The sequence below is a fragment of the Artemia sp. Qi Xiang Cuo genome, chromosome 14, assembly GCF_049724085.1.
Source record: "Artemia sp. Qi Xiang Cuo chromosome 14, ASM4972408v1, whole genome shotgun sequence".
Taxonomy (NCBI): Eukaryota; Metazoa; Arthropoda; class Branchiopoda; order Anostraca; family Artemiidae; genus Artemia; species Artemia sp. Qi Xiang Cuo.
This window is the reverse complement of record NC_142807.1, coordinates 61734184-61746570: the sequence shown is the minus strand read 5'-3', so window position 1 is coordinate 61746570 and position 12387 is coordinate 61734184. Positions and strand designations below refer to the sequence as shown.

General features: G+C 36.1%; 1 protein-coding gene across 1 annotated transcript in view; it reads right to left on the bottom strand.

Annotated features, from left to right (window-relative positions):
• The window catches only part of Pkcdelta (Protein kinase C delta), a 260317-nt gene that overhangs the window by 181146 nt on the left and 66784 nt on the right, over positions 1–12387 (bottom strand). Inside the window, exon 4 of the mRNA XM_089100650.1 lies at positions 482–611. Within this exon, the coding sequence (XP_088956776.1) occupies positions 482–554 (73 nt within the window). The 5' untranslated portion in view covers positions 555–611. The remainder of the gene's footprint in view (positions 1–481; positions 612–12387) is intronic.

The following is a 12387-nucleotide window of genomic DNA, read 5'->3' as shown; positions in this document are numbered from 1 at the left end:
AATTACACCTTAAATTAAATAATATTACATTAAAAAATGACTATCACAAGCTATTAAACCCTAATTAACGTTTAAGGTAAAACAAAATAAATAAATTAAAAAGAAAACATGGAATTCTAATTTAAGCGGTGCAATGATGGGGAATTTACAATGTCAATATTACAATACTTTCTTCTACCAAATTTAGGTGGTGGGCAATAGCGATTTTATTTTGATTAATTCAAATTACCCCAGGAAAACTGACCGACATTAGAAGGGAGTCATTTCTGTGAATATATGGTTTCCTAGATATCAACTTGTATTTCATGAGTCGTCTGAAACTTTGCATTTATATTTCAGGCGCTTTTCTATTAGAACAATTTTTTTTTAAGGTGTAAAATTGATTATTATCATATATATTATTTCTTAGAAGTTCTGTGCTGTGCGTTGATGCTGTAAATCTTGACTAGTGATGACAAATCAGATGCAAAGGAGTACATACCTTCGCATTTGAGTCCTTGTTTGAAAAACCCGTAAAGTAAAGTTCCACAATGGTCGCAGAAAGTGGGAGACATGAAACTATGAATCCTAAAACGATGGGGGACATCAATCTTGAACCGTTCACGTAAATACTGAAATAATAGAACTAAATCTTTATAACAACATATATTGTAAAGATTAGCTTTTTTCCTTTATTTTATATAGAGATTAAGATTTAAGATAAAGATTTTTTTCCTTTATTTTGGCTGAATATATTTTTTTTGATGATATCAGCTTTAAAAGTCAACAGTTGACTGTATAGATGTGTACATAAAGATCTTGGGTAATTTATGTGTTGGTGAGTAAATTAAAAAAGAAAAAAAAACAATAAGAAAAGATGAGTAAGTAATCAATAAGGAATCAATAATAAGCAAAGTGGCTAACGATATATACGATATAATAAGCCGATATAACGATATATAACGCTAATAATATATAACGTTATAACGATATAATAAGGCGAGTGTTTAAGGATATGACTTGGCATCCGTGTGTCGTTCAGGGCTAAATTGAAGTCCTGGCGAGGCTGATTATTTGGTTTGGGATGAGGGTCACATGTGTGACTTTTATACTCAGTCATAGTTGATCCAACTCTAAATAGGTGTGAAATATGGGGAAGATAAACAGGAAGAGTTTGCAAAAGTGCAAGATGGCTAGCCCCCACCTATCGCATTTCTTGGTCGAAGAGCAATGACACAAAGATCAGAATTGCCAGTTTCTACAATGAAGTCTAGCCCCATTTCTTTTACCTTTTTAATCGTTAAGTAGTAAGTAGACCAATAATTTATTAATCATGATCACGGATTCAAGCATTCAGGAATCATCAATAAAAAGAATCCCTTTGAAGAATATTTTATGACATTACATTGGGATTATTTATTCATTTTTTTTCAACTTTGCATGTGTAAGTACCAGGGCGATGGGTAATCAACTTTCTTATACCAATTACTTTTTCTCTTCGGATGCTTAATTAGCCTTACAGGAATTCAACTGTTTCGTGTTTTTCGCGATGCTATTGTTATTTTGTTTTGTGTTCTGATCGATAAGGAGGATGACAATTGATGAGAATTTACAAAGTTCGTCTAAAAAAGATTTTTTTTTAAATAAAGGGCATAGAACTAAAAAAGAATAGAGGTCAGGCACAGTGGTAAGATTTTGTCGTTAACTGTCGTCGCGCTAATTTTGAAAATGGAACTTTTATGGAATAATAGATTACGTAGCAAAAACTAGTGGCAATCTGGCCTTTATTCTGTTTTCAATCTCTATGCTGAAAACGCAACACCCTATTTCACCCTAGATTTATGTATGCAAATATTCTTGTACGCTAATGCAGTCTTTCTATCAAAATCCCTCCTCACTCGTGTTATGATTGGCTTGAACGATCCAAACTCAGCAACACTACCTCTCAATACGCTTTTTAGACTTCTATCAGTTTTTGTAACCACTCTTAGGTATTTTCGAAAACCACACTGCCTTTCCATCACGTATAAATAACAGATAATAGTTCAATAGGGAAAATGATTTTATCTGACGGTGAGGCCTAAAAAGGTATTTCTGGATATTTCGGTCACATTCACAGTGACCGTCTTTAGCAGATAAAACTCCACTGTATATGTGACTCAAATAAATGGCAACTGTGTGTGTGATCGAAGTATCTAGATGTACGTTTTTGTATTTCACTGTAAAATAAAAGGATTTCCCATATTCACTATTATTTATACGAAACCACGCTGATTAAATTTTTTATTTCCCTCTGAGTTGTAAACTTGTATTCCGCCAAGTTAAAGTAATTCGTGCGTTGAATAGTTTGGTTAAGTTATGATTTTTTCTATTATCCTAATGTGGGTTATCGCAATTCATGGTGTGAAAAACTCTTTTTCTGAAAAACAAAAACAAAAATGTTTTTGGATCCATATTTGCCCTTATATTTTTATGTTTGGGTATTTTTTCGTTCATTCTGTATTATAATCCTCCATTGGCGCATTTCATCTCCATTTTTAGAGGGAATAGCTAATAATTATTATTCAAAAATCTGTTTTTCTCTTCCTACTGCACTTTGAAATAGCCAGTGCCCTCGTTTTTTTTCAACAATCACTTTACATAACTACATAATTAAATTTACATAATTAAAAGACCACTCATACAATAAAAAAAAAAACTACATAGTAGCATTAGTAGCTCAGTTGTCAGGGATTAATCCAGTCTGACAACAGTGTATAATCCGCAAATGTCAACACTGAGCCAGTGCAGAACTAAATTTCGAGGGTAAGATTAGGTTGTCACATGTGAATCACAATAGAAATGCTTGTCATAATTCAATTTTTTCACTGTCTTAAGTCAAATGTGATGAAAAGTCTATGCTAACTCTTAATTATAAGTAGTAGGTTAAATATGTCACTGAGTTATATATTTCTGTATATAACTTATATAGGCCTCGTCAGTGAGTTATGTATATTTATCAAACAGTTCGTGGTAACGAACTGTAAGTAAGGAGCGACCCGGCTCAATGGTAACCGAAACTCTAGAAAACAGGTTTTTGATACCAAAAGATATATCAAAAGAATCAGATTTCAATGCTGATTTCAAATATATAACTTTCATCAAGTTTAGTGCTACCCATCAAAAGTTACGCGCCTGAGAAAATTTTCCTGATTTTCGAAAAAAGGGGGAAAGACCCCCTAAAAGTTATAGAACCTTAATGAAAATCACACCATCATATTCAGCGTATCAGAGAACCCTACTGTAGATTTTTCAAGCTCCTATCTACAAAAATGTGGAATTTTACATTTTTTGCCAGAAGAAAGATCACGGATGCGTGTTTATTTATTTTTTTTTTTTTTTCCCAGGGGTTATCGTATCGACCCAGTGATCCTAGAATATCTTGGGAAGTTTCATTGGAACTGAAATTAAATGTTCTAGTGTTTTTTTTATGTAAGCAAATAAAAGGAGGACATCTAGGCTCTCTCCCACGCTTATTTTTTTCCCAAAGTCACCTGATCAAAATTTTGAGATGGCCATTTTGTTCAGCATGGTCGAAAATATGATAAATATGTCTTTTAGGGTGACTTAATCCCCCGAAGTTCCCAGAGGGAGGGCTAAAAGTTATGAACTTTACCCAATGTTAACATATAGTATTGGTTATTGGGAAGTATACAGAAGTTTTCAGGAGGTTTTATTTCTGGTAGTGGAAGGAAAGGGTGGGTCGGTGGTTATGTTGGAGGATCTGTTCATGATGGAAGTTTTCATGGGGGAAGGGAAATTGCCATGAAGGGAGCGCCGGACTTGCCAGCATTATTTATTGGATATTGGGAAGTATACAACCATTTTCAGGATGGATTTTTTCTGGAGGGGGGGGCTAGAGGAGGGGGTTACTCTGGAGAATATTTCCGTGGAGGATGTTTCTTTGGGGTAAGAGACATTTCTATGAAGGGGGCGTTGGATTTCCAAGTATTATTTAAAAAACGATCAGAAAATAAATAAAAAAAAACAAGTTTTTTCAACTGAAATGTAAGAAGGAATATTAGTACTTAAAACGAACAGAAATTATAACGTATGTGAGGGGGTTCTCCCCCATGTCAATACCTCGCTCTTTACGCTACAGTTTTTTAGTGCTTTCAAAAGAGCTATCTATTCTAATTAAACGGCCTTTGTGATTCAGGGGTTTGTGAATCAAATTTTTTTTTACTTTTAACGTAAAGAGCATGGTATTAACTAAGGGGAGAACCCCTTCATATACGTAATAACATATACGTAATAAAAAAAAAACAATAAAAAAACAAGCGATACGGCTCAATAGTAATCGAAACTTTTAAAAACGGAATTTTGATGTCAATAAATGTATCAAAAGAATGTGTTTATAATGATGATCCTAAATATATAAATTTGATTAAGTTTAGCATTACTCATCAAAGGCTACAAGCCTGAGAAAATTTACTCGATTTTTTAAAGAGGGGGGAAACATCCCCTACATGTGAAAGAATTTTAATGAAGATCACACCGTCAGATTCAGCGTATCAGAAAACCCTATTACATAGGTTTCAAGCTCATATCTGCAAAAATCTGCAACTTTGTATTTTTTGCCAGAAGAAAAATATACGAATATAGAAGTTAGTTACGTTAAGTTAATTTGTAAAGAAATCCATTTAGCAAAAGAAAAGTAAAATTTTTATGCAAATAAAAGCTGCATTAACTAAAAAACGATCAGAAATTAAAGAAAAAAAACAAGTTTTTTAAACTGAAAGTAAGGAGCGACATTCAAACTTAAAACGAACAGAAATTATTCCGTATATGAAAGGGGCTGTCCCCTCCTCAACACCTCGCTCTTTACGCTAAAGTTTGACTCTGTCTCACAACTTTATTTTTTAAAACAATAAAAAACTTTAGCGTAAAGAGCGAGGCGTTGAGGAGGGGACAGCCTCTTTCATATACGGAATAATTTCTGTTCGTTTTAAGTTTTAATGTCGCTCCTTACTTTCAGTTTAAAAAACTTGTTTTTTTTCTTTAATAAGTAGTAGGTTAAATATGTCACTGAGTTATGGCCTTTGCAAAACAAAAGTGATCCGTTTATCTGGCCTCCCCCAGGCCATTCAGCGTGTCCTCAGGTGGCGATAGGGGAACGCTCTACAGATATGTAGGGAACCTCCATAGGAGGCACGGACCAAGGGGGGACCTTGTCCCTGGCGGTCCATAATAGAAACTGGAGCACCCTTGCCCGGGGTCATAAATACAGGCGGAGGAGGAAGAAGGCCCCTCAAATGTACGCTCAAAAGGGCCCACTGGTTTATCCACAAGTCCCATGAGTTGCAAACCTTCTCCTAGCAATGGGTTAAATTGCATGGTGATGCAGAACACCATCGTGGGAGGATCCTTTATAGGAGGACAACTGTGGCAGGGCGTAAGGTCCAGATCTATGGACAATGGCCACTGCAAAGGGCTGCCTCGACCTATTCGGGGTACCTGCAAGACTGGGGACCTTGCGGTCAACTCTAGTCCCACTTGAGGAGTGGCGCCCCTCAAGGAAATTATAGCCTAGTAAACGACACAGCATTCGCACGGGATTCTGACTAATGGACAATTCTTCTGGGATTGGTATGTTTTGATGGGCGTCTTTGGGCTGAAAAACCTCTTCCTAGCTAATTTATCTATTACGGGTTGCCTCCACGTAGTAGAATAATATTTGTAGGCATGAATATATAATTAGTCGGAGGTAATAGGCTTGAGAGTGTTTGTGCAGGATTTTAACTCTTGTTGATAGAAGAGCATCGCAAAGTGCTGAAAACCATATTGTGACCAAGACGGGCCCAGGATTGCACAAAGCCTCCATTAATGGAGGTCCCAGGGATTTCTTGCTGCGTGGCTCTAAGCTAGCTTAAGCACTTTGGTGTACACTTGAGAAGATGTGTGACCTCCATCCTGCACTGGTATCCGGGATCATTGCTTTTCCTGAGGCGAAAAAAATTTCAATGATTTAAAGAACATGAAAATTGGAACTTGGAATGTTACGACATTAAAAAATGACTATCGTCTCGACATTTTGACTGACGAATCCAGACGATTCGAACTAGACTTATTAGGAGTTTCAGAAACTCATATCTCAGGGGTAGGAAGCATGAAACTAGGTGATATAGAATTTGTTTACTCAGGCAGGAAGGATGGGGTACATAGACAGGGAGTAGGGCTCATGATCAAGAAAGAAGCTGCTAAGTCTTGTTTAGGCGGGAAACGTATTAATAATAGAATACTAGTTGTTCATTTTATGACTAAAAAATTCAGGGTATCAGTTATAGTAGTATACGCCCCTGTAGAACCAACTGACGGAGATACTGGTGACTCAGATGAATTTTACTTACAGTTACAGGAGCAAATAGACAAGGTCCCAGGTAGAAATATGATTTTATTACTGGGAGATTTTAACGCCCAGGTTGGTAGAAATAAGGATAGATGGTATCCCAGCTTAGGTAAATTTGGTGTAGGAAAAGAAAACAGTAATGGATAGACTTTTGCAATTTTATAGGTATAGTAATCTAGTTATAACCAATACGGTGTTTGGTTATAAAATGGCTAAAAAGTTAACGTGGAAGTTATGAGATGGTAAGACAGCACACCTTGATGACTATGTTTTTATGAATCAACAACTGGCATAATCAAAAAAAGATACTAGGGTATATAAGGGTTCCGCAGTTGGTGTTGCGAGTAGAGACCACCATCTGACAGTGCCTGGGGTTAGTTTGAAGCTAATGCTCCAGGCGGGTAACTCTTTCCTGAAACGTGAAGATGTTAGTAGACTTCAGGATCAGAATTTGAGAGAAACTTTCCAGGAACAGTTGTATACTAAACTTAAGAGTCTAAATGTTGATAATGTGGAAGAAGGTGGTAACAATTTTAGAAAAGATAACTTTTAAAATTGCTGAACGTGTATTGGGGAAGAAAGATTGACATACAACTAAGAATATTAGCAAAAAAGCTTTATGTTTAATAGAAAGGAGAAAGGACTTGTACAAGAATTATCTGAGTGATAGATCGCATGAAAACAAATAAAATGTAAAGAAAGTGGAGAAAGCATTGAAATATGAACTAAGGAGGTGTGAAGTGGAGGCCATGGACAAAATTGCCGAGGATTTAGAAGATGCAGCTAGACGGTATAATAGTAAAATATTGTACTGGCACGTTAACAAATTGAGAGGTAGTGGTCAATCCGGACTTGTCCCAGTTAAAGATAGGAATGGGGTGGCAATTAGCGATAAGGAAAAAGCTAAAGCGAGATGGGCCGAACATTTTGAGAACTTGCTTAACCGAGATAGAGTTGCAGGAAAACATATAGAGGAAAATGAAAAAGTTTGTGATACCTCGGATGTAACGGAAGATTTGTGTTGTGAGGAGAAGATAGCAGCAGTACTAAAAAAATTAAAGAATAATTAGGCTCCAGGTGCTGATAGTGTGGTAACTGAGTTTCTTAAATATGGTGGCTCTGAGGTTAGAAATAAGCTACTGAAGATTATGAATGAGATATTTGAAAAAGGGGAAGTATCTAACAATTTTAGGAAAACTTTAATTAAACCACTTTATAAGAAAGGTGATAAAAGTGAGTGTGGTAATTATCGAGGCATTAGTCTGGTCTCTGTAGGTAGCAAATTGCTTAGTAATATGATACTTTTTAGACTGAGAGATGGCGTAGACAAAGTTTGAAGAGAAGAGCAGTGCGGTTTTAGAAAAGGTAGAGGATGTGTTGACCAAATTTTCACTCTTAGGTGAATAATTGAGAAGTGCCTAAGTTTTCAAACACCTTTGGTCCTCAGTTTTATAGATTATGAGCAAGCGTTCGATTCTGTTGATAGAGGAGCTTTAGTAAAGATTTTATCCTTGTATGGTATACCAGACAAATATATTAAAGTGATAAGTGCTATGTACGAAAATAATACTGCTGCAGTTAAGGTAGGAAATGAGGTTAGCAGCGGTTTTTGTATTAAATCAGGAGTTAAGCAGGGTTGTGTTTTATCCTCCTTTCTATAGATCATTTTAATGGACTTTGTCTTAAGGAGCACAGGAAAGGCAATGGGAGACCACGGAATCAAATGGGGAGGAAAAAGTCTCCTGGACTTGGATTATGCTGATGATTTAAGCATCCTAGATGAAAGTGTGAGCAAAATGAATGAAGTTTTAGAGATTTGCGAGTGCAGGGTGCTAGTATTGGTTTAAAAATTAATATTACGAAGACTAATTCATTAAGGCTAGGAATAAGGGAAAATTAAAAGATGACGTTGGGTAATGAAAAGATTGATCAGGTGGGCAGCTTCACTTACCTTGGTAGTATTATTAGTAAAGATGGTGGGAGCAATGAAGATGTTAAAAATAGAATAGCCAAGGCTCAGGGTGTGTTTTCATAGTTAAAAAAAGTCTGGAAGAATAGGAAGATAAGTCTGCAAACCAAGATTAGAATCTTAGAAGCTACAGGGATGATAGTACTAAAAGATGACTCTGGAGCATTGCCGCTCCGAAAATCAGATGAAGACTGGATAGGTATTTTCCACAGAACTTACTTAAGGATTGTTCTGGGTAACCGGCTGCCTGACCATATTTCAAACCATAGGCTATACGAACAATGTAGATCAATACCGCTTTCTAGGTCTATAATGAAAGAAAGGTTGAGGTGGTTAGGGCATGTTGTGCGGATGAAGGATGACAGATTGACGAAGATTGTTCTTTTCGGCCAACCATCTGGGGCTAAACGGAAAGCGGGTCGTCCCCGTCTGGGGTGGGAGGACGTCATAAAGAAAGATTTAAAGGAAATGGGAACTTCGTGGGCGGGTGTAAAAAGGGAGGCTTTGAATAGATTGGGGTGGAGGAGGAGCGTGCGTAGCTGTGTTGGCCTCAGGCGGCTTGGTGCTGCGATGAGTTGTTAGTAGTAGTAGTAGCAGTATGAAGAGGAAGATGATTATTGTTTCAAAAATTTCAATTAAAATTGATTTCAATTTAAGTTTAGAGAACTGCATGCGTAAGAGAAAATAATTTACCCTAGGCAAGGGCGCACCTTTGTAGACCCTGATTCTCATTGTATATATATTATTGAAAGGTTTATTCAATTTCTAGGCTCTTTACGAAATTTGCATAAGATTTTCATACACAGAATAAAAATTGTATTTTAATTCAATACTGACATAAAGGACACATTATATTTCAAGGACAAAAGACGTCAAAATAAAGATATTTTTTGCCCCCTCCATCCATCTTAAGTATATTAATACTTGAAAACCACGAATCTGTATGATGTTTCTTTTGGTTGTTTCAAAATAACCGAATTTGTAGGGTGTCAGTGTTGTCACATTAAGCCATGAACATAAACAATCAAATATAATTGGTTCCATTTGACAACACAATTCGTTTGTAAAATTCAACCATTACCTTATCTGTTAATTGTTAAGGACAGATACGCTTTTAAAGAAGAGGAACAGCTTCTCAGGTTTTTTCGTGCCGCGTGATTTTGGCTTGTTTAAAGCTAGAGACCTTACAAAGAGTAACTCAAAAGTAACTCAAAAGTAAATACGTAAAACAAGTGAATCTTTCAATAAGGACAGTGAGAAAATACACAAGCATAGTCCAGATACTTTGATTTTACATGTAGAAATTTTATTTCAGTGGGAAATAAAGAAGATATAAAAACAAATTTTTTTCCATAAAAAAATAAAATAAAGAAAATGCCAAAACATTCACAACTATGCAAATGTTTTATAGAAGAAAATGATAAAAAAACAAACTGAAGAAATTAGTCTTTGTGGTACAATGGCAAAACACGGCAAATCCAAAATCACAAAACAAACCTATGTACCACAAAAATACCTGTTGTAAATACGTTTGAAGTTTAGTTATTATATTTAAAAATTTTGTATTATTTAGAACTTTTATACTTAAAACTTATTAACTGCTTTACAAACTCACCTGAAATTATGTAAAACTATAAACCAGAGATGCGGAGTAGATTTGAAGCCTTGTCTTTACCAGATGATGCTGATAGTGATCAATACTGGGAAAGCATAAAGTTGTGCTTTCATGATACCCCGAAAGCCACCATTGGGTACCGCAAGAGCCCAAAGGACCAGTGGCTATCTGACCAAACTTGGGAACTCATAGAGAAAAGGAAAAAAGTAAAAACATCCTATTATCCAAAGATAAATCACCGACCAACAGATCCTCAGAAACGATGAATACAGAGCCGCGGATAAAGCAATAAAGAAGAGTGCCAGAAAAGACGAGAGATACCTGCTAGAGTAGAAAGCAGCACAGGCGAAAGAGGCAGCGAAGAGAGGTGACTCAAAAGCGGTCTATAAAATCACTAATGAGATTATTAGAAGATAATCATCTATTCAACATGGACTAGTAAAAGACCCCTCGGGCATCCTGATAACCAAGCAGTCTGCCGTAAACGCAGTCTGGGTCAGCCCCTTCGAAAAGCAGTTGAACAGACCTCCGTCAGACGATCCCCCAAAGATCCCAGCAACAACACTGTTTTCCTTAGACATCAGCATGAATCCGCCGTCATCCCTGCGTCGAAAGTACCAGACAGATCTCCGTAACCTGCACGCATTAATCCAACCTCAATTGGAAGACATACTGGCAGCAGCAAACCTGCTGGAAAATTGGCGGCTCCATCTAGATGTCCTGGCTGCCTCTGGAGGCAGAGGCGAATCTAAGGTATAAGGTAAGACGACTGAATATGCAACGTCTTAAGCAGGAAGGAGGAACTGAATGTACGACAATTTTTTTTAATTCAACTGAAATTGATGATTTGCCATTCCGTTACTTGAAGCTAAAGAATAACACGATGATTATACCAATTTTAGATACTTCAGAGGGGACATGCATTGGAACATCCGATTTTGAATGAACCCGAACAACTAAAGTGAAAGACATGGAAAAAAGTCTGAGATATTGATGAACGAAAATGAAGCGTATGCGAGATCTTTGGCTAGAAGACATTTGTCACCCAGTATCACAACGAAAACATCGAATCGTTACTAAAATCTGCGGTTAGAAGAAAAGCAAAAGGGAGAATCGCAACGAGTTCCAGGAGTAAAAATCCTATAAAGTTGATGATTCTTTGATGCATTAACATGAAGGATAAATTGAATATGCCCCATAATTTTTTAAATTAAGCTAATAAAGACTAGAGAATCGCATTAATAGAAGCCTGCTGCGTGCCAAGTGCCGAGGAGAAGCCCGGCACTATATATAATATGTACAACTTAACCATATATATAATATATGTTTAAAGTCGAATGCACCATCTCAAGATAGTTTGTCCTCTGACACTGGGAGGTTTTTTACATAGCTTTTAGGAATTTAAGAGTGATCAGCTGTACCAGGATTGCTTGACAGTATTTTGTTCTTATTCATACCAAAACTCTTTTGGCACAAAAGAGCCAAAAACAGTATTTTGCTTTTGAGCAATCTTGTTTGGTAGTAAAAAAGGCACCTATAATTATAACTAATGGGGGGAGGAAGTGTATTTTAAGGTGGGGAATAGTAGGTAGGAATTAAAGTGGGTAATATCGGTAAGAGGAAATTTTGTAGCATTTGGAGACAGGAGAAAATATTTGGGGAAGACTAGGTCGAAGGCTGGTCCCTATTTTTGTCCGATATGTGGGGACAAAAATGATGATTTAATGCATTTTTTATGTTTATGTAAAGAGTTAAGAGATCTGAGAGAGGAAATTTTTCCGGGGTGGTTCGAAAAGGAGGAATGGGTGGTTAATATATTAAGAGATAGAAATTTCCTGGGATAAAGAATTTGGGAAGGTTTATTGGACTGGGCATGAAGCATAGAGATACATTTCTTTAGATTTATTTATTATTTTATTTTTGTTTTGTATATATTAAGGGTGTTTTCATTTATTATTTTTGAAGTGTATTGTGTATTAACCATGGCGCAGTGTTAATAAATCATATCATATCATAACTTAAATCATCCATTTTATTGAACCCCTCCAGATTTTACAACCGCTGGCTGAACACAAACGCCTCTGTAAAAAAGCAAACAAATAAATAAGTAAATGAACATGTTTCCTCACTGACCTTTTTCAAAACAAAAAAAACATTATTTCTACGTTTTCGTTGATAGAGGCTGAAATTATGAACTTTTTTAGTCTGACGCTCTAATTTTCATCAAAATTGCATTTCGATACACCCTTTTTTAGTACATAATTTATTAATTTCTGAAGGGTATGTTTAAACTTAATAAATTGTACACTTAGAGCTGTCATAAAAAGGAATACACTTTCCATGGATACACTGTTTTCAATCTTACTGTTTCTTTTAAGCTTTAGATATTCTTGACGAAGGCTGATTGTGCCGATCGTAAATTACCTTGCAAAATTT